Source organism: Pseudophryne corroboree, chromosome 9, assembly GCF_028390025.1.
Source record: "Pseudophryne corroboree isolate aPseCor3 chromosome 9, aPseCor3.hap2, whole genome shotgun sequence".
NCBI classification, from domain to species: domain Eukaryota; kingdom Metazoa; phylum Chordata; class Amphibia; order Anura; family Myobatrachidae; genus Pseudophryne; species Pseudophryne corroboree.
In genome coordinates, this window is record NC_086452.1 from 340,387,762 (window position 1) to 340,409,410 (window position 21,649).

General features: G+C 48.6%; 1 protein-coding gene across 1 annotated transcript in view; it reads right to left on the minus strand.

Moving 5' to 3' along the window:
- The window catches only part of NUP210 (nucleoporin 210), a 390,084-nt gene that overhangs the window by 279,430 nt on the left and 89,005 nt on the right, over window positions 1-21,649 (minus strand). The window contains exons 6-7 of the mRNA XM_063940607.1: window positions 4,709-4,841; window positions 3,936-4,098 (exon numbers count right to left, since the gene is read on the minus strand). Of these exons, the coding sequence (XP_063796677.1) occupies window positions 3,936-4,098; window positions 4,709-4,841 (296 nt within the window). The remainder of the gene's footprint in view (window positions 1-3,935; window positions 4,099-4,708; window positions 4,842-21,649) is intronic.

Genomic DNA, 21,649 nt, shown 5'->3' on the forward strand with positions numbered 1-21,649 from the left:
GGAAGCGCAAGCTTGTCTCTGGTACGCCTGACCCTTTGCTTTACCTGGAGGTCAAAAGTAACGAAAAGTGGTACTCTTAGCCTTCGGAGCCGAAGGATTAGTACTTGGGAGACACGCAGTCTTGGCAGACGCCAAGTCAGTCACAATCTTGTTCAGATCCTCCGCAAATAGTAAATCTCCCTTAAAAGGGAGCACATCCAAGGTCTTCTTAGAGTCCAGGTCCACCGACCAGGACCGTAGCCACAGAATCCGGCGAGACAGTATGGACATAGTAGACGCTTTGGCCGCCATAACATCTGCATCAGAGGCCTCCTCCTGAATGTAATGGGAGGCTGTGTTAATATAAGATAGACTTTGTCTGGCATTATCAGGAAAATTCAGAGGTAGCTCAGCCTCAACTGCTTGAACCCAGGCTTCAATACCTTTTGCAGCCCAGGAGGCTGCCATAGTGGGTCTATGTACAGCACCTGCAAGAGTGTAAATAGACTTCAAGCAGTCCTCCACACGCTTATCCGTCGGTTCCTTCAGAGAAGTGACGGTGGTGACAGGTAGAGTAGATGACACCACAAGAAGGGCTACATTAGAGCCCACTGGTGGTAGTGTTTCCCACTTGGTACTTAACTTTGCAGAGATAAGATAACGAGCTAGCATCTTTTTAGACAGGGAAAATTTCTTTCCTGGAGACTCCCAGGATTCCTGACGTATGTCAATTAAATGGTCAGAATGTGGTAAAACTAATTTCGTAACCTTCTGACGTTTGAACTTATCAGGTTTCTTAGACGTATCTGGAGGGACAGTGTCGTCATCAATCTGAAGAATCAGTGTGATAGCCTACACTAGGTCAGGAACATCAACCTGCGTTGGAGATTCCACATCAGTAGCAGCTGTATCAGTGTCTGATGGATCAGTATATTCCCCATCCTCATCGGATGAAGTATCCGAAACATGAGTAGATTGTGAGGAAGAAATGGCCCGCTTAGATGACCCTTTGGTCCCAGTAGGGCAATGGTTAGGCTTTTGTTTAACCAAGGACCGATTTCATTGCTGTAACTGAGTGTACAGAGTATCCGCACATGGCGGATTGACTACCGGGACAATATGTGGCTGTAATGGCACAGGAGGTGCCAGAGGGGGCATAAGTCATGTTACAAGCGTAGTCAGCAAATTTTAAAAAGCAGCTCAAGGTGGGTCTTGGTGTGCCACCGGTGCTGCAGGCTGACTGGGGGATGCAGAACACCCAGTACCTGAACCCTCAGCTGAAATCTTTTCCTCAGGTACATCCATGGCGTCAGCACTGCATGAAGCAGGAGTGTCCACGGAATTCCCACCCTGTGCAGCAGACATTATTGGGAATGTAGCCTTAGGGCATAATATTGCAATATAGCCAAACACAATACCTGGGAAAAAAAATCTGAATTATGTGACCGCAAATGCAGAGCACAAACAGAGGATTTAAGTGGTATGAGGTGATTGAAATACACAGAGAAAAATACAAAACAGTATATCCTGTGGAACACTATATGGTATACGAGACCCTGATGCACTTAGCCCCCCAGGGTACAGAATATAGTGAGAACAATGTGTGTGAGATACACAGAATGGAAATCACACAGCAGCTATAGGCACACACAGTCACATGTACAATGCAGAAATTATCCCATATAACAATAAAACTGCACTGGACTAGTAATACTACATATATAGATATGTATGTATACAGATATAACAATGCACAGTAAACATTGGATGTATATCACACAATACTTGTACTAAATATTCCAATAGTTATGCACTTGTTCTTAACTAATGCTTTCTAAACGTCATCTCTTCGGTCACTCTGTGACTGTGTGGCTAACGCTGGGGGGGGGGGGGTAGTCACAGCAATGGGCAGAGACAGCACCTGCAGGGAGATACACTCGAGCCAGCAGCAGACACAGTCACAGATCAGGGAGAATATATAGGCGATAGGGAGGTGACCATGGTCCATGGCTGGTCAAGGGACGCTAGCTCATGTAGCCCTATACCGCTGAGGCTGGCCGCCAAGGACGGATCTGTCACCAGTGCACATGTAATAACCTCTTCTACTGCCCTCACTGCATCTCTGATTGCCTGGCGCTTCACTTCACTAACAATCCACATAGTTTCTGCTTCTCACGATCAGCCTCCACACCGCCACAGCCATTTTCATCTCTACGGCGCATGCGTATATCATACAAGCTCCCGTCATGCGCACATAGGTCTGTGAGACGCCAGAGGGAGGTTGGGTGAGATGCACATGCGCCAGCGCACAGCTCACAGTGACCGCGGCGGAGAGGAGCCGCAACAGGACAATATACCTGACCTGGGAGCAAGGTCCTGCGCCAGTCAGGAGTAGAACAATTATTTCAACAGCATAAAAAGGTTAGTGCGTCCCACCCTACGGACGCCAGACTTATCAAGTCACTGTTGCCAGAGTCTCAAATAGTTACTCTGAACCTCTAAGCACACTATTTGACTGTCCACATCCTGCTGTGCCTATTACCCATCTCCTCCACCACCCTCAACACGGACCCAAACATCACTCACCCACCTGAGGCACCTACCCACACACCCCTACCCCACCCACACCGCGGCAACACCCACACACCTCCCCTCCATCAAACACCACCCCTACACCCTCTTCACCCCCGTCCGCAGCACCACTCCTGCCACTCCTTCCACAACACAAACAGTCACGCTCCCTACCCAAACCCCAGCCCACCCAAATCCCCTGCCCCATCCCCAACAAACACCCACCCACAACGCCACCTCAACCCCTACCCCGGCCGCAACACCAACTTAACCAACCCAACAACCGCAGCTCACGCGCATCCGCGCCTCCCCCGCCCTCGGAACCCCCGCACCCGTCCCTCTGCTTCGCCCTCGCACCCGCCACTCTCACCCAACCGCAGCACCTACTAGATGATTCATCGTGCCTTGCGTGTGCTGTTCACGCCATCGCAAGGGCCTACGCACCCAAGAGCATGCAAGGGTTAAGGTGGCGTAGCCCCTTGCGACGGTGTGAAGAGCGCCAGTAGGGCGCGATGATCACCTAGTGTAGAATACATAAGTGTCCTGTAAATGCACAGCGCTGATGAGACAAGCAGCTTTACAGAGGAGACATTGCCCAGCAGTCCCAGGATCAGCGCAGCTCTGTGAAATGGCGCCCAAACGTTGACAGGGAGTGAGGGAGAGATGCAGCTCCAGGGTGGGAACACCTGCTGTAGATGGCGGCTAGAGCTGGGGGAGGGGCTACAGGTCAGCGCCTTATCCCCTCTGCTGGACTTCACCACCGGGTACTATGGAGCCTATAACAAACAGATTTTAGTAAATCCGACCTGGGCTCTTTGCCCTGGTGGATATAATGGGGTCCCTGCACGGCCACAGTGTCCACACCAGCGGCGCGGTCAGTCTCCTGGGACCGCGTCCGTATCGCGATTTCGGCGGGCCCCACCTGGGGGACCCTCTTACCTCCTCCCTAAAGTGCGGCCACGTGATCTAGGAAAGTAGCAGCGGTGATGTGTGCCTTATGGGAACCGGAGCGCCTCCGCTGCCAGTACCCGGCAACCAGGGCGCGGGAGTAAGCAGCGCCGCTGGGGGAGGTGATGGAGCACTTTTAAGTGCCTGTGCTGCGGACCTTGCCTTGAAGTCTTCTTTCTTCTCAGAAAAGCTCTTATTAGGGCTGTCTAACGCAGCCCATCCAGTTAGCTTCCTGCACTGCAGGCACCAACTTACAAACTGAGCTCCAGTGCCTGGAGGCGGGGATATAGAGGAAACAATGCAGTGCATCCTGGGAACAGTCAAAGCTTTAGCTTGTTGGTGCCTCGGATCAAGATCCAACTCTACACCCCGATATTATTCCCTGTGGAATACCAGTGTACCCCGCTGCAGAAAGCGCAGGCTATTACCACAGAAGGATATTTTTATGAAGCAACACAATGTTGGTTTGACCCTGTTGCATTGCAGTGACTGTGGATGTTCTCTGCTCCAGCTTAGCGACTGGCTCATTTCTATTACCCCCGGGAGCCGCAACTTGGTTCTGTAGCTGTAATTTGTATTGCTCAGATGGCATCACTAAATCTGGAGAGACAAACACAAGAAACTGTTAGAGTCCAAGACAATCACTAATATCACACATTCCAGAGGGATCATTTTCTGTGTGCAAGAGGATTACACTGAAATCCATAATTAAACATTTAGCAATAGCTGTAATTAGTACGCCGTTACCTTAGAATGTCATCTAGTGAGTCAACATTATTTTTAATGTGTATAAATGAAATTGCTTTGTCATCATTTCATAAGTGCACATAGATTATTAAAAAATGGGATTACACGGAGTTTACCTTGAATATAAAAAAAAGTGATGGCTGATGGATGCTCAGTTTGCTAAGGATAATGGACCACCAGGAGTTGTATCATCTACATTTCTGCCCAAGAAGATCTTTATTACCATTACCATTGAATATGACAATAGATGAGCTCTGTGTTATATATGTAACTGTATGAATACAGATGATAGGATATTGCACAAATAAATGAATCTGAAATGGAATTTACTGAAAGAGGTGTTCCCCTTTACTAAATGGGAAATGTTAATTTTGAGTTTAGGAACCGCTCCAGTGCCTGAAACACCCAGTATAGAGCAAATACTAAAAGCTTTGTGGATGGGTATCACACAGAATAATCTCACCAGTGATCTTTCCCTGTTTGATCTTCTGCACTTTGTATACTATAGATGATCCCACAAGCAGATATATATCAGATGCTGGATTAAGGAGAATGTTTTCTAGAATAAGAAGTCTGACCTCTGCTGGGTTCACTTTCTGAAAAACAAGATAGCAGAGCTGAAAAATCAACATTTTAAATAGACTGTCAAATGAGAAAATGACTGAAATAAATGCTTCATAGATGACCAGCTACAAAATACTACCCAGAAGCTGGCAGCTAAGCAGGTACAGGGAGGATAAACCTCCATGAATTAGGACTGTAGTCAGTGGTGAAACTTGTGAGTGGTGGGCCCAGGTGCAAAAATATGCTTTGTGCCCCCCTCCTACCCCTAGAGCAGGGGACACGTTTAATTTGCTGGCTGTCGGGATCCCAGCAGTCAGGATACCTCCAGCTGGAATCCCGACAGCAGACAATGCCGCCAGCCTGAATCCCGGCGCAATAGGGCTATTCCCCCACGTGGATGTCCTCGACACCCATAGAGTAGGAATAGATCCTGGGCGAGCGCAGCGAACCACCAAGCCCACAGCGTGGTAAGCCCGCAAGGGGATTCTTGCGCGTGCCCCACTGCCGGCATTCTGGCAGGCGGGATACTGCTGTCAGGATATTAACACCCGGCATCATGTCCGCCGGTAAATCCTATTGAATCACCCAGTAGTTCTTAATATGTCATAAGGCAGAAGGTGACAGAGAGGCAGGGGGTGACGGAGTGGTTGCAAACGAGATACAGAAGGTGACTGGCACAGCGTGACAAGAAGAAGAGGCAGTGGGAAATGGGGAGAGGCAGAGGGTGACAGGAGAGGGTGTGACAGGGAGATGATGTTTCCAGGGTGAGAAAGTGACAAGTAAATGATGAGGATTGGGTGACCGGGAGAGGCAGAGGGTGACTGGAAGAGGAACTGGGTGACAAGGAGAGGGTGAAAGGGAGAGACAGGTAGAGATAGTGGGAGACGGTGATGGGGAGAGGCAAAGAGTGACCAGGAGAGGGTGATGAGAAGAGGCAGTGGGTGACAGGGATAGTGTGACAGGCTGTGGGTGACAAGGAGAAGGTGCCAGAGAGAGGCAGTGGGTGACCAGGTGAGGCAGTGAGTGACAGCAAGATGGTGATGGGAAAGAGGCAGTTGTTGATGCCAGGGAGAGGCAGTGAGTAAAAGGGTGACAGAGAGAGTCAGTGGGTGACAGGTAGTGGGTGAGATGGTGATGGGGAAAGGCAGTGCATGACACCAATGAGGAGTGACGGACAGCGGATGAGAGGGTGACCGGGAGAGGTAGTGTGTTGCCAGGGACATGTAACAGGCAGTGGGTGATAAGGTGATGGGGACAGGCAGTGTGTGATGCCAGTGAGAGGTGACAGATGGTGGGTGAGAAAGTGGCAGGGAGAGGAAGCATGAAGTCAGTGCAAAGTGGCATCTAGAGGCAATGTGTGACGTCAGTGAGGGGTGACAGTCAGTTGGTGAGAGGGTGACAGAGAGAAGTAGTGTGAAGTCAGGGAGAGGCGACAGGCAGTGGGTGAGAGGCAGTGTGTGATACCAGGGTGAGGTGGCAGGCAGTGGGTGAGAGGGTGATGCAGAGAGGCAGTGTGACATCAGGGAGAGGTGACAGGCAGCTGATGAGAAGGTGACAGGGAGAGGCAGTGTGTGATGCCAGGGAGAGGTAACAGGCAGTGGGTGACAAAATATACGTTATGGTAAGACCTTACCACTGATAACAGTATTTCTTCTAAGTCCACAAGTTCCACAGGAAACATTGGGATATAGTGGAGCGACAGCAGATTTGCACCAAACGGTCAAAGCTATTCGGCCTCCCAGCATGCAACGGGCCCGTCCATAGATCCCCGCCTCCTGGCTCAGGCAAATCAGTTGTTTTCCAAAGCTCAAGGCAGGAGCATCATGTAGATCCCTAATCAGGCGAGAAGAACACACATGCACACCCTTCCGTATAAGAGGGAAGAGGCTAGTGAGTAAAAGGATCCTCAAATCAGGTGCGTCAGGGTGGGATCCCTGTGGACTTAGGAGAAATACTGTTATCAACGGTAAGTTCTTACCATAACGTATATTTCTCTAACGTACTAAAGGATGCTGGGACTCCGTAAGGACCATGGGGAATAGACGGGCTCCGCAGGAGGCATGGGCACTTTAAGAAAGACTTTGGACTCTGGGTGTGCACTGGCTCCTCCCTCTATGCCCCTCCTCCAGACCCCAGTTTTAGACTGTGCCCAGAGGAGAATGGGTGCACTGCAGGGAGCTCTCCTGAGTTTCCTGCTTAGAAAGCCTTTTTGTTAGGATTTTTTCTCTTTTTCAGGGAGCACTGATGGCAACAGGCTCCCTGCATCGAGGGACTGAGGAGAGAGGAGCAGACCTACTTAAATGATAGTCTCTGTTTCCTCGGCTACTGGACACCATTAGCTCCAGAAGGAGTGAACACAGGTTCGTCCTGGGCGTTCACCCCAGAGCCGCACCGCCGTTCTCCTCACAGAGCCAGAAGAAACGAAGACAGAAGACGTCTCAGGCGGCAGAAGCCTTCGGTGCTTCACTGAGGTAACGCACAGCACCGCAGCTGTGCGTCATTGCTCCCATACACCTACACACTCCGGTCACTGTAAGGGTGCAGGGAGCAGGGGGGGCCCTGGCAGCAATAAAACACCTCTCCTATGGCAAAAGTCTATATACATGTACAGGTGGGCACTGTACATGTATATAAAAGAGCCCCCGCCATTTTTTAGTAGGTTTGAGCGGGACAGAAGCCCGCCGCCGAGGGGGTGGGGCTTCTCCCTCAGCACTCACCAGAGCCATTTTCTCTCCACAGCACCGCTGAGAGGAAGCTCCCCGCACTTTCCCCTGCTTGACACACGGTGAAAGGGGGTTTTAAAGTAGAGGGGGGGGCACATTATTGGCGTTTATACATTAAGCAGCGCTACTGGGTAAACAATCTGTGTTTTTCTCCAGGGTTATACAGCGCTGAGGTGTGTGCTGGCATACTCTCTCTCTGTCTCTCCAAGGGGCCTCAGGGGGAACCTGTCTTCAGAAAAGAGATTCCCTGTGTGTGTGTGTGAAGTGTGTCGGTACGTGTGTGTCGACATGTTTGACGAGGAAGGCTCACCTAAGGAGGAGGGGGAGTGCATGATGGTCAGGTCGCCGTCGGCAACGCCGACACCGGACTGGGTGGGTATATGGAATGTCTTGAATGCAAATGTAAATTTACTGCATAAACGATTAGACAAGGCTGAAGCTAGGGATCAGTCAGGTAGTCAGACCAGGCCTGTCCCTGTGGCACCAGGACCTTCGGGGTCTCAAAAACGCACCATATCCCAGATCACTGACACAGATACCGACACAGATACTGACTCTAGTGTCGACTATGAGGATGCAAAATTACAGCCAAAGGTGACGATAGGTATTCGTTACATGATTATTGCCATTAAAGAGGTTTTGCATATCACTGAGGAACCCCCTGTCCCTGACACGAGGGTACACATGTATAAAGGGAAAAACCCTGAGGTCACTTTTCCGTCCTCATTTGAACTAAGCGACTTGTGCGAAAAGGCTTGGCAATCTCCAGATAGGGGACTACAAGTTCCCAAAAGGATTCTTATGGCGTATCCCTTTCCACAAAAGGACAGGATACGATGGGAATCTTCGCCGAAGGTAGACAAGGCGCTGACACACTTATCCAAGAAGGTGGCACTGCCTTCTCAGGATACAGCTTCCCTCAAGGATCCTGCTGATCGTAAGCAGGAGGTTACCATGAAGCACATTTACACACATTCCGGTACTATCGTTAGACCGGCTATAGCATCGGTCTGGGTGTGTAGTGCTGTCGCAGCATGGACAGATTCCTTATCTACGGAACTTGACACCCTAGATAAGGATACCATTCTAATGACCCTAGAGCATATCAAAGATGCTGCTTTATAAATGAGGGATGCTCAAAGAGACATTTGTTTACTAAGCTCCAGAATAAATGCTATGTCTATTTCTGCTAGGCGACTCCTGTGGACCCGAAAGTGGACGGGGGATGCCGACTCAAAGCGGCACATGGAGTCGTTGCCTTACAAGGGGGAGGAGTTGTTTGGAGAAGGCCTCTCGGACCTTGCCTCTACTGCTACGGCCGGTAAATCGAATTTCTTACCTTCTGTCCCCCCGCAGCATACTAAAAAGGCACCTCATTATCAAATGCAGTCCTTTCGTTCCAATAAAAGCAAGGTGGTACGGGGATCGTCCTTCCTTGCCAGAGGAAAAGGCAAGGGTAAAAGCTGCATGCAGCTAGTTCCCAGGAGCAGAAGTCCTCCCCTACATCTGCAAAGTCCACCGCATGACGCTGGGGCTTCCCGGGGGGAGTCAGCTCAAGTCGGGGCACGTCTTCGATTTTTCAGCCAGGTTTGGGTTCACTCACAGGTGGATCCCTGGGCTATAGAGATGGTTTCTCAGGGATACAGGCTGGAATTCGAAGACGTGCCTCCTCGCCGGTTTTTCAATTCGGCTCTGCCAGCTTCCCCGTCAGAGAGGGAGTTAGTGTTGACTGCAATTCAAAAATTGTATCTTCAACAGGTGATAGTCAAAGTTCCTCTTCTCCAGCAAGGAAAGGGGTATTACTCAACCCTGTTTGTGGTCCCGAAACCGGACGGTTCGGTCAGGCCCATTTTGAATCTAAAATCCCTGAACTTGTACTTGAAAAAGTTCAAGTTCAAGATGGAATCGCTCAGAGCGGTCATCGCCAGCCTGGAGTGGGGGGATTGGATGGTGTTCCTGGACATAAAGGATGCATACCTTCATGTTCCGATTTTCCCTCCTCACCAGGCGTTCCTGAGATTTGCAGTACAGGACTGTCATTACCAATTTCAGACGTTGCCGTTTGGGCTTTCCACAGCCCCGAGAATTTTCACCAAGGTAATGGCGGAAATGATGGTGCTCCTGCGCAAGCAGGGTGTCACAATTATCCCATACTTGGACGATCTCCTCATAAAGGCGAGATCTCGGGAGAAGTTGCTGGACAGCGTGTCGCTGTTGGTGAGGATGTTGCAGGGGCACGGCTGGATTCTCAATATACCGAAGTCCCAGCTAGTCTCTACAACGCGCCTGACCTTTCTGGGTCTGATTCTAGACACAGACCAGAAAAAGGTTTTTCTTCCGATGGAAAAGGCTCATAGCCCTGGTCAGGGACCTATTAAAAAGCTAAAAAAAAGTTTCAGTGCATCACTGCACGCGTGTCCTGGGGAAGATGGTGGCATCGTACGAGACCATCCCCTTCGGAAGGTTCCATGCGAGGACCTTTCAATGGGATCTACTGGACAAGTGGTCCAGGTCCCATTTACAAATGCATCAGAGGATCACCCTGTCTCCCAGAGCCAGGGTATCTCTCCTGTGGTGGCTGCACAGTGCTCACCTCCTAGAAGGTCGCAGGTTCGGAATTCAGGACTGGATCCTGGTGACCACGGACGCAAGCCTCCGAGGTTGGGGAGCAGTCACACTGGGAAGAAATTTCCAAGGTCTCTGGTCGAATCTAGAGACTTGTCTCCACATCAACGTCCTGGAGTTGAGGGCCATATACCACGCCCAACGCCAGGCGGAGGCATTGCTTCGGGACAAACCGGTTCTGATTCAGTCAGACAATGTCACAGCAGTGGCTCATGTAAACCGCCAAGGCGGCACAAGGAACAGAGAGGCCATGGCAGAAGCGACCAGGGTTCTTCGCTGGGCGGAAGGCCATGTAAGCGCCCTATCAGCTGTATTCATCCCGGGGTGGACAACTGGGAAGCGGACTTCCTCAGCAGGCACGACCTGCATCCGGGAGAGTGGGGACTTCATCAAGAAGTCTTCGCACAGATCGTGGGTCGGTGGGGACTGCCTCAGATAGACATGATGGCGTCCCGTCTCAACAAAAAGCTAAAGCGGTATTGCGCCAGGTCAAGAGACCCTCAGGCGGTAGCGGTGGACGCTCTAGTGACACCTTGGGTGTTCAGATCGGTCTATGTGTTCCCTCCTCTAGCTCTCATGCCCAAGGTGTTGAGAATAATAAGACTAAGAAGATTAAGAACAATCCTCATTGTTCCAGATTGCCCACGAAGGACTTGGTATCCGGATCTGCAAGAGTTGCTCACAGAAGATCCGTGGCCTCTTCCTCTAAGACAGGACCTGCTGCAGCAGGGGCCCTGTCTGTTCCAAGACTTACCGCGGCTGCGTTTGATGGCATGGCGGTTGAACGCTGGATCCTAGCGAAAAAAGGTATTCCGGAGGTCATTCCTACCCTGATCAAGGCTAGGAAGGATGTGACATTGAAACATTATCACCGTATATGGCGAAAATATGTTTCTTGGTGTGAGGCCAGGACTGCTCCTACGGAGGAGTTCCATTTGGGTCGCCTGCTTCACTTCCTGCAAACAGGAGTGACTTTGGGCCTAAAATTAGGGCCCATAAAGGTCCAAATTTCGGCCTTATCCATTTTCTTTCAAAAGGAATTGGCTTCTCTTCCTGAAGTACACACATTCGTGAAGGGGGTGCTGCATATTCAGCCTCCTTTTGTACCTCCGGTGGTGCCGTGGGATCTTAATGTGGTATTAAGTTTCCTCAAGTCACCTTGGTTTGAACCACTCACAACAGTGGAGTTGAAATATCTCACTTGGAAAGTGGTCATGTTGATGGCCTTGGCTTCTGTGAGGCGTGTTTCGGATTTAGCGGCTTTGTCACATAAAACCCCCTATCTGGTTTTCCACGTGGATAGGGCAGAATTGAGGACTCGTCCTCAAATTCTGCCTAAAGTGGTCTCTTCTTTTCATATGAATCAACCTATTGTCGTGCCTGTGGCTACACGGGACTTGGAGGATTCAGAGTCCCTTGATGTGGTCAGGGCTTTGAAGATTTATGTGGCCAGAACAGCGAGGGTTAGGAAAACTGAAGCGCTGTTTGTTCTGTAATGCAGCCAACAAAGTTGGTGCGCCTGCTTCAAAGCAGACTATTGCTCGCTGGATCTGTAACACGATTCAGCAGGCGCATTCTACGGCAGGATTGATATTGCCTAAATCGGTGGCCCATTCCACTAGGAAGGTGGGCTCGTCTTGGGCGGCTGCCCGAGGAGTCTCGGCATTACAGTTGTGCCGAGCAGCTACTATAAATTTGATACCCTGGCTGAGGAGGACCTCCTATTTGCTCAATCGGTGCTGCAGTCATCCGCACTCTCCCGCCCGTTTGGGAGCTTTGGTATAATCCCCATGGTCCTTACGGAGTCCCAGCATCCTCTAGGACGTTAGAGAAAATAAGATTTTACACTTACCGGTAAATCTATTTCTCGTAGTCCGTAGAGGATGCTGGGCGCCCGTCCCAAGTGCGGACTTCTTCTGCAAGACTTGTATATAGTTTTTGCTTACATAAGGGTTATGTTATAGTTTCATCGGTTTAGACCGAGACTATGTTGTTTGTTCATACTATTAACTGGGTAGTTATCACAAGTTATACGGTGTGATTGGTGTGGCTGGTATGAATTTTGCCCTGGGATTCCCAAAAATCCTTTCCTCGTACTGTCCATCTCCTCTGGGCACAGTTTCTCTAACTGGGGTGTGGAGGAGGGGCATAGAGGGAGGAGCCAGTGCACACCCAGAGTCCAAAGTCTTTCTTAAAGTGCCCATGCCTCCTGCGGAGCCCGTCTATTCCCCATGGTCCTTACGGAGTCCCAGCATCCTCTACGGACTACGAGAAATAGATTTACCGGTAAGTGTAAAATCTTATTTTCTCATGTAGAGTCCACACAGTATCCACAGGATACAGTGGGATGTCCCAAAGCAATTTAGTGGTTGGCAAACTCCTGATTAGACAAGAGAATCCTTTGCCCGAATTCAGTGTCCTGAGAGGCAAAGGTATCAAGGTATAATGTCTAATGAATGCGTAAAAGTAGAACACGTGTCTACCTAACATCTCTATTCTGCTGAAACAGCACATTGTGCTGCCCATAATGGCCTACCTTACCAGTAGAATAAGCAGAGACATTGGGGGTCATTCCGAGATGATCGTAGCTGTGCTAAATTTAGCACAGCTACGATCATTCACACTGACATGCGGGGGGACGCCCAGCACAGGGCTATCCCGCCCCGCATGTCTTTGCAATTCAAGAGTAGCTCCCGACCAGCGCAGCTTTAGCGTGCTGGCCGGGAGCTACTCATCGCTCCCTGTCACGCAGCTGCTGCGGCCTGCCCTGTTTGGTCCGGCCACGCCTGCGTTGACCGGACTGCGCCCCCAAAACGGCGGCCAAACGCCGCCGTTCCGCCCAGCGACCGCCTCTGCCTGTCAATCAGGCAGAGGCGATCGTAGCTGCCCGACGGCCTTAGGACCGCTGCGATAAACTGCAGCGTGCGATCGGGTCAGAATGACCCCCATTAGCCGGAAACAGGGAGATCAGCTTGAGAATATGCTTCTGAAATTTTCAACTGAAGCGACTTCCCCAGTGTCTGCTTATCCACAGGCCATCCTCTCTTGTGAATTTCATAGAGAATGGAGAGGTATCTGTCTTTCTGATGGCACTGGTATGATCCACGTAGATCCCTAAGGCACGGACTATGTCAAACGATGCATCTCCAGCAGCAAATTCTGGCCCCTAGAAAACCGAGATTACAATTTCTTTGTTAAGATGGAATTTAGAAACCACTTTAGGAATATATCCAGATTTGGTTAAAAAAACTGCTCTATCTGGATAAAGAATAAAGAAGGATGACATAACAATGCCCCAAAATCTTAAATTTGAAGAAAAAGTCAGTAGAAAAAGAACTTTAGCTGTCAACCATTTAACCCTGCTGCTCTGCTCGGGTCTACTATCCTCATGTACTGTTCGGGTCAATATGACCCGTATTATAAAATTAGTGCTTTTCATTAATATTCAAACAAGGGATATCGAGGATATTGAGGATTCAAACAAGGGATATCGAGCAGGATGTCGAGGAGGATCAAGTTCCCATTTTATTTGTTCAATTTTGAAAGAACATATGGAGTTGTAGCGACGGTTTCGTTTACAATGTCATCCCTATTGTGTGTGGAAACGTGAAAAGATAACGTAATCCAAATGTAAACCAATGAACTGACACTGTATTCATAATTTCCATGATTTTTATTGTTGAAGTAATGTCTTTATAAACAATTACGGTCACTCACTAGTATAATATTCAAATTGGGTCATATTGACCCGAACAGTACATAACTTGAAAAAAGAAAAATAATTTTTTTTTTCGTTCATAACTATTCGCCCAAAAAGAAAAAAAAATCAAAATATGGAAATCCTAATTACATAAATAACGAGCTGACACAGAAACAAATTTAATTTTGGATCAAATAGACCCGAACAGTACAGCAGGGTTAAGATTCAATCTTTCAAGTGGTTCAAATGGGACAACCTGAAGGGCCTTTAGGACTAACTTAAAACCCAAGGCCCTGTAGGAAGAACAAAAGGAGGATGAATGTGAAGCATTCCTTGGAAAAAAAGTGTGCACATCCTGTAGGTTAACAATTCTCTTTTGGAATCATACAGTCAATGCTGACACTTGTACTCTCAATTAAGTCAGTCATAAACCTTTATGTATTCCTGCCTGAAGGAATGCTAAGACTCTGAAAACGCTGATCAAAAGGTCAAATTTTTGATCTCTGCACCATAGAATATAGGTCTGCCATATTTGGTGATAAATGCGAGCTGAGGAAATTTTCTTTGCTCTGAGCATAATTAGAATTACCTGTTGTGAGAGTCCTCTTGCCTTCAGGATGGAAGTCTCGAGAGTCACTTCGCCAAAGACAGTCCATCCAGGTGTTTGTGATAACCAGGACCCTGAGACGGTAGATCTGGATGTTGAAGGAGTAGAAATGGAGCATCCATCGACATCCTCTCTAGATCTGTGTACCAATGTCTTCTCGGCCAAGCCAGAGCTATTAGTATCACGGCACCCTTACCTTGTCTTACCTTTCGTATCATCCTGTATCACAAGGCGATTGGTGGAAACACATGAACCAGACGAAAGTTGACAAGTCATCCACAAGATCGATCTGGGATTTGTTCTTGACCCGTATGCAAAATATTTGTTGTTCTGACAGTTTGGCATGAGATGTATCTCCGGTAACCCCCACTATCTACCAGAGATTTTTAAGACTTTGGGGTTGTAAGTCCATACCTCTACCTGAATGGCGAGTTGACTGAGAAAATCTGCTTCTCAGTTTAGGACTGCCGGAATTAGAACTGTGGACAAGGTTGGAAAATGAAGTTCTGTCCACCTTAAAGTGTGACTTACCTTCTTCATTATGTTTTGGATGCGAGATCCTCCCTGATGGTTGAGGTACGCCACTGCCATTGCATGTCCGAGCAGATTCAATCTGGATTCATCACAATGATATTCTGTGCCTGAATAAATGCCACATATATGACCCGAGGTTCCAATATATTTATTGGCAGGCAATATTTCTCCCTTGGTCCACTGCCCCTGGAAGCAACTCCTTCCTGACACTTCACCCCAGCCCCACAGGCTGGGATCCATTGTCAGAGTTGCCATCTGATATTCAATGGAGCCTTCCTTTGTCCAGTATAGGATGTCCAATCGCCATCAAGCTACTGACCTCCTAAATTCCAGAGGAAGACCATAATCTGCACTTTTATTGTCTGATGAAAAACATTGGTACTTGGAAATGATCAGACATTGCAGATGTATATAATGGAACTAAGTATACTCCACCATGTCCAATGTCAACACCATCAAACCCATTACACGCATTACCGCGTAAATGTTTGTAAAAAATCGGTTGACTGTGTAGCAATTCCTGAATCCTTAAGTGAATTTTGGATATTTTGTTCAGAGGTAAATTACTCTCTAAATACCCAATTCACACAGTCCCCAAGCGAGTCATCCGATGTGACGGAACCAGAGACGACTTTGCTCAATTTATGAGCCAACCATATCTCTGTAACAAGCTATTGTCTGTTACAGATGAACGCAAACAATTTCTGAGACTGTGCCAGGATTATTAAGTTGTCGAGGTATGGGTTTTTATAAAATACTTATCTCCTGATAACAGAGATAAGATGCCATCACTACCATAATTTTGGTGAATACTCTGGGACCGGTGGTCAGCCCAATGGTAGGGCCTGAAATTGAGGCTGGAGGATAGCACCTAACATAGCGCTGATGGACCAGTGCTACAGAAACATGTGGATAGGCATCATGAATATTCTGGAATGTCCTAAATCCTCCTGCTCTATGGCAGAAATAATGGAACATTAAGTCTCCATATGAAACCCGAGGCACCCAAAAAGTACTTGTTCAGTGCTTTGAGATTGAGTATGAGCCGGAATGACCCATTTGGCTTCTGAACTAGAAACAGGTTGGAATCAAACCTTGTCCTTAATGTGCAGGAGGAACTGAATTATCACTCCTGACTGAAGCACCTGAACTGCCTCTTGCAAAGCCCTAATTTACGTTTCCACTGAAGACGGGCTGGTACAATTTTTATTCAGGATGTTTCTTGAAAACACCTACAGCACTTGGTATTACCAGGAGGTTTACCATCCAAGTACTAACCAGGACCAACACTGCTTAGCTTCAAAGATCAGATAAGATTGGGCATTTCGGTGTGGCTGTAGATCATACCGTGAGATACCGCTTTTATGCACCCAGACATCTGTAGTAGACTGCTGTCAGTTCTGTGCAAACTGAAGAAATCAGCCTCCCACCCTGGGTCGCCCCAGGTGGAGGCCCTCACCATCAGGCTGATGGCATGTCTTCAGATTTGAAAACCTGTCCTCTGGTAGCCCAATACCTTTTAGTCCTACCAGACTTGTTGGATTGGACTGTTTGCCTTTTACCCTTTCCTTTTGCTTTTCCTTGATTCCGAAAGGACCGGAAAGCTGGAAAATAAGAATTTACTTACCGATAATTCTATTTCTCGGAGTCCGTAGTGGATGCTGGGGTTCCTGAAAGGACCATGGGGAATAGCGGCTCCGCAGGAGACAGGGCACAAAAGTAAAGCTTTTACAGGTCAGGTGGTGTGTACTGGCTCCTCCCCCTATGACCCTCCTCCAGACTCCAGTTAGGTACTGTGCCCGGACGAGCGTACACAATAAGGGAGGATTTTGAATCCCGGGTAAGACTCATACCAGCCACACCAATCACACCGTACAACTTGTGATCTAAACCCAGTTAACAGTATGATAACAGAGGAGCCTCTGAAAGATGGCTTCCTAAACAATAACCCGAATTAGTTAACAATAACTATGTACAAGTATTGCAGATAATCCGCACTTGGGATGGGCGCCCAGCATCCACTACGGACTCCGAGAAATAGAATTATCGGTAAGTAAATTCTTATTTTCTCTATCGTCCTAAGTGGATGCTGGGGTTCCTGAAAGGACCATGGGGATTATACCAAAGCTCCCAAACGGGCGGGAGAGTGCGGATGACTCTGCAGCACCGAATGAGAGAACTCCAGGTCCTCCTTTGCCAGGGTATCAAATTTGTAAAAATTTACAAACGTGTTCTCCCCTGACCACGTAGCTGCTCGGCAGAGTTGTAATGCCGAGACCCCTCGGGCAGCCGCCCAAGATGAGCCCACCTTCCTTGCGGAATGGGCCTTAACAGATTTAGGCTGTGGCAGGCCTGCCACAGAATGTACAAGTTGAATTTTGTTACAAATCCAACGAGCAATCGACTGCTTAGAAGCAGGTGCACCCAACTTGTTGGGTGCATACAGTATAAACAGCGAGTCAGATTTTCTGACTCCAGCCGTCCTTTAAATGTATATTTTTAAGGCTCTGACAACGTCCAACAACTTGGAGTCCTTCAAGTCGTCTGTAGCCGCAGGCACTACAATAGGCTGGTTCAGGTGAAACGCTGATACCACCTTAGGGAGAAAATGCGGACGCGTCCGCAGCTCTGCCCTATGTCGAATGGAAAATTAAATAAGGGCTTTTATAAAACAAAGCCGCCAGTTCAGATACTCTCCCGGCCGAAGCCAGGGCCAGTAACATAGTCACTTTCCATGTGAGATATTTCAAATCCACATTCTTTAGTGGTTCAAACCAATTGGATTTGAGGAAATCTAAAACTACATTTAGATCCCACGGTGCCACCTTAGGCACCACAGGAGGCTGTATATGCAGTACTCCTTTGATAAAAATCTGGACCTCAGGGACTGAGGCCAATTCTTTTTGGAAGAATATTGATAGGGCCGAAATTTGAACCTTAATAGATCCCAATTTGAGACCCATAGACAATCCTGATTGCAGGAAATGTAGGAAAACGACCCAGTTGAAATTCCTCCATCGGAGCACTCCGCTGCTCGCACCACGCAACATATTTTCGCCAAATACGGCGATAATGCTTCGCGGTGACTTCCTTCCTTGCCTTTATCAAGGTAGGAATGACTTCTTCTGGAATGCCTTTTCCTTTTAGGATCTGGCATTCAAACGCCATGCCGTCAAACGCAGCCGCGGTAAGTCTTGAAAAAGACAAGGACCCTGCTGAAGCAGGTCCCTTCTCAGAAGTAGAGGCCACGGATCGTCCGTGACCATCTCTTGAAGTTCCGGGTACCAAGTCCTTCTTGGCCAATCCGGAGCCACTAGTCTTACTCCTCTTTGCCGTATAATCCTCAATACCTTTGGTATGAGAGGCAGAGGAGGAAACACATATACCGACTGGTACACCCAAGGTGTTACCAGCGCGTCCACAGCTATTGCCTTGACCTGGCGCAATACCTGTCCAGTGTTTTGTTGAGGCGAGACGCCATCATGTCCACCATTGGTTTTACCCAACGGTTTAATAGCATGTGGAAAACTTCTGGATGAAGTCCCCACTCTCCCGGGTGAAGGTCGTGTCTGCTGAGGAAGTCTGCTTCCCAGTTGTCCACGCCCGGGATGAATACTGCTGACAGTGCTATCACGTGATTCTCCGCCCAGCGAAGGATCCTGGCAGCTTCTGCCATTGCCCTCCTGCTTCTTGTGCCGCCCTGTCTGTTTACATGGGCGACTGCCGTGATGTTGTCCGACTGGATCAACACCGGTCTTCCTTGAAGCAGAGGTTCCGCCTGGCTTAGAGCATTGTAGATTGCTCTTAGTTCCAGAATGCTTATGTGAAGAGACTTTTTCAGGCTCGACCACACTCCCTGGAAATTTCTTCCCTGTGTGACTGCTCCCCAGCCTCTCAGGCTGGCATCCGTGGTCACCAGGATCCAATCCTGCATGCCGAATCTGCGGCCCTCCAATAGATGAGCCTCCTGCAACCACCACAGAAGGGATACCCTTGTCCTCGGCGACAGGGTTATCCGCAGGTGCATCTGAAGATGCGACCCTGACCATTTGTCCAACAGATCCCTTTGCATGGAATCTGCCGAAAGGGATTGCTTCGTAAGAAGCTACCATTTTTTCCCAGGACTCTTGTGCATTGATGTACAGACACCTTTCCTGGTTTTAGGAGGTTCCTGACCAGGTCAGATAACTCCTTGGCTTTTTCTTCGGGAAGAAAAACCTTTTTCTGAACTGTGTCCAGAATCATCCCCAGGAACAGCAGACGAGTTGTCGGCATTAATTGGGATTTTGGAATATTCAGAATCCATCCGTGCTGCTTTAGCACCTCTTGAGATAGTGCTAAACCCATCTCTAGCTGTTCTCTGGACCTTGCCCTTATTAGGAGATCGTCCAAGTATGGGATAATTAATACGCCTTTTCTTCGAAGAAGAAATATTATCTCGGCCATTACCTTTGTAAAGACCCGAGGTGCCGTGGACAAACCAAACGGCAGCGTCTGAAACTGATAGTGACAGTTTTGTACAACGAACCTGAGGTACCCCTGGTGTGAGGGGTAATTGGAACGTGGAGATACGCATCCTTGATGTCCAAGGATACCATAAAGTCCCCTTCTTCCAGGTTCGCTATCACTGCTCTGAGTGACTCCATCTTGAACTTGAACTTCTTTATGTACAGGTTCAAGGACTTCAGATTTAGAATAGGCCTTACCGAGCCATCCGGCTTCGGTACCACAAAAAGAGTGGAATAATACCCCTTCCCTTGTTGTAGAAGAGGTACCTTGACTATCACCTGCTGAGAATACAGCTTGTGAATGGCTTCCAAAACCATCTCCCTTTCTGAGGGGGACGTTGGTAAAGCAGACTTCAGGAAACGGCGAGGTGGCTCTGTCTCTAATTTCAACCTGTACCCCTGAGATATTATCTGCAGGATCCAGGGATTTACCTGCGAGTGAGCCCACTGCGCGCTGTAATTCTTGAGACGACCGCCTACCGCCCCCGAGTCCGCTTGCGAAGCCCCAGCGTCATGCTGAGGCTTTTGTAGAAGCCGGGGAGGGCTTCTGTTCCTGGGAAGGAGCTGCCTGTTGCTGTCTCTTCCCTCGTCCTCTGCCTCGTGGCAGATATGAATAGCCCTTTGCTCTCTTATTTTTAAAGGAACGAAAGGGCTGCGGTTGAAAGGTCGGTGCCTTTTTCTGTTGGGGAGTGACTTGAGGTAGAAAGGTGGATTTCCCGGCCGTAGCCGTGGCCACCAAATCCGATAGACCGACCCCAAATAACTCCTCTACGCATCGCCTGTCCACTGTCGTGTCCATAAAGCTCTTCTGGCCGAAATGGACATAGCACTTACCCGTGATGCCAGTGTGCAGATATCTCTCTGTGCATCACGCATATAAAGAAATGCATCCTTTATTTGTTCTAACGACAGTAAAATATTGTCCCTGTCCAGGGTATCAATATTTTCGATCAGGGACTCTGACCAAACTACCCCAGCACTGCACATCCAGGCAGTCGCAATAGCTGGTCGTAGTATAACACCTGCATGTGTGTATATACCTTTTTGGATATTTTCCATCCTCCTATCTGATGGATCTTTAAGTGCGGCCGTCTCAGGAGAGGGTAACGCCACTTGTTTTGATAAGCGTGTTAGCGCTTTGTCCACCCTAGGAGGTGTTTCCCAGCGCTCCCTAACCTCTGGCGGGAAAGGGTATAAAGCCAATAACTTCTTTGAAATTAGCAGTTTTTTATCGGGGCACCCCACGCTTCATCACACACGTCATTTAATTCTTCTGATTCGGTAAAAACTACTGGTAGTTTTTTCACACCCCACATAATACCCTGTTTAGTGGTACCTGTAGTATCAGCTAAATGTAACATCTCCTTTATTGCCAAAATCATATAACGTGTGGCCCTACTGGAAAATACGGTTGATTCGTCACCTTCACCACCGGAATCAGTGCCTGTGTCTGGGTCTGTGTCGACCGACTGAGGCAAGGGGCGTTTTACAGCCCCTGACGGTGTTTGAGGCGCCTGGACAGGCACTAATTGAGTGTCCGGCCGCCTCATGTCGGCAAACGACTGCTTAAGCGAGTTGACGCTATCCCGTAATTCCACAAATAAAGGCATCCATTCTGGTGTCGACCCCCTAGGAGGTGACATCCTCATATTTGGCAATTGCTCCGCCTCCACACCAATAACGTCCTCATACATGTCGACACACACGTACCGACACACAGCAGACACACAGGGAATGCTCTATACGAAGACAGGACCCACTAGCCCTTTGGGGAGACAGAGGGAGAGTCTGCCAGCACACACCAAAAAGCGCTATATATGACAGGGATAGCCTTATGATTAAGTGCTCCCTTATAGCTGCTTTTATATTAATATATATAGCCATTTATTTTGCCCCCCCTCTCTGTTATACCCTGTTTCTGTAGTGCAGTGCAGGGGAGAGACCTGGGAGCCTTCCTGACCAGCGGAGCTGTGACAGAAAATGGCGCCGTGTGCTGAGGAGATAGGCCCCGCCCCTTTTTCGGCGGGCTCGTCTCCCGCTATTTAGTACATTTAGGCAGGGGTAAATATCTCCATATAGCCTCTGGGGCTATATGTGAGGTATTTTTAGCCTTTTTAAAGGTTTTCATTTGCCTCCCAGGGCG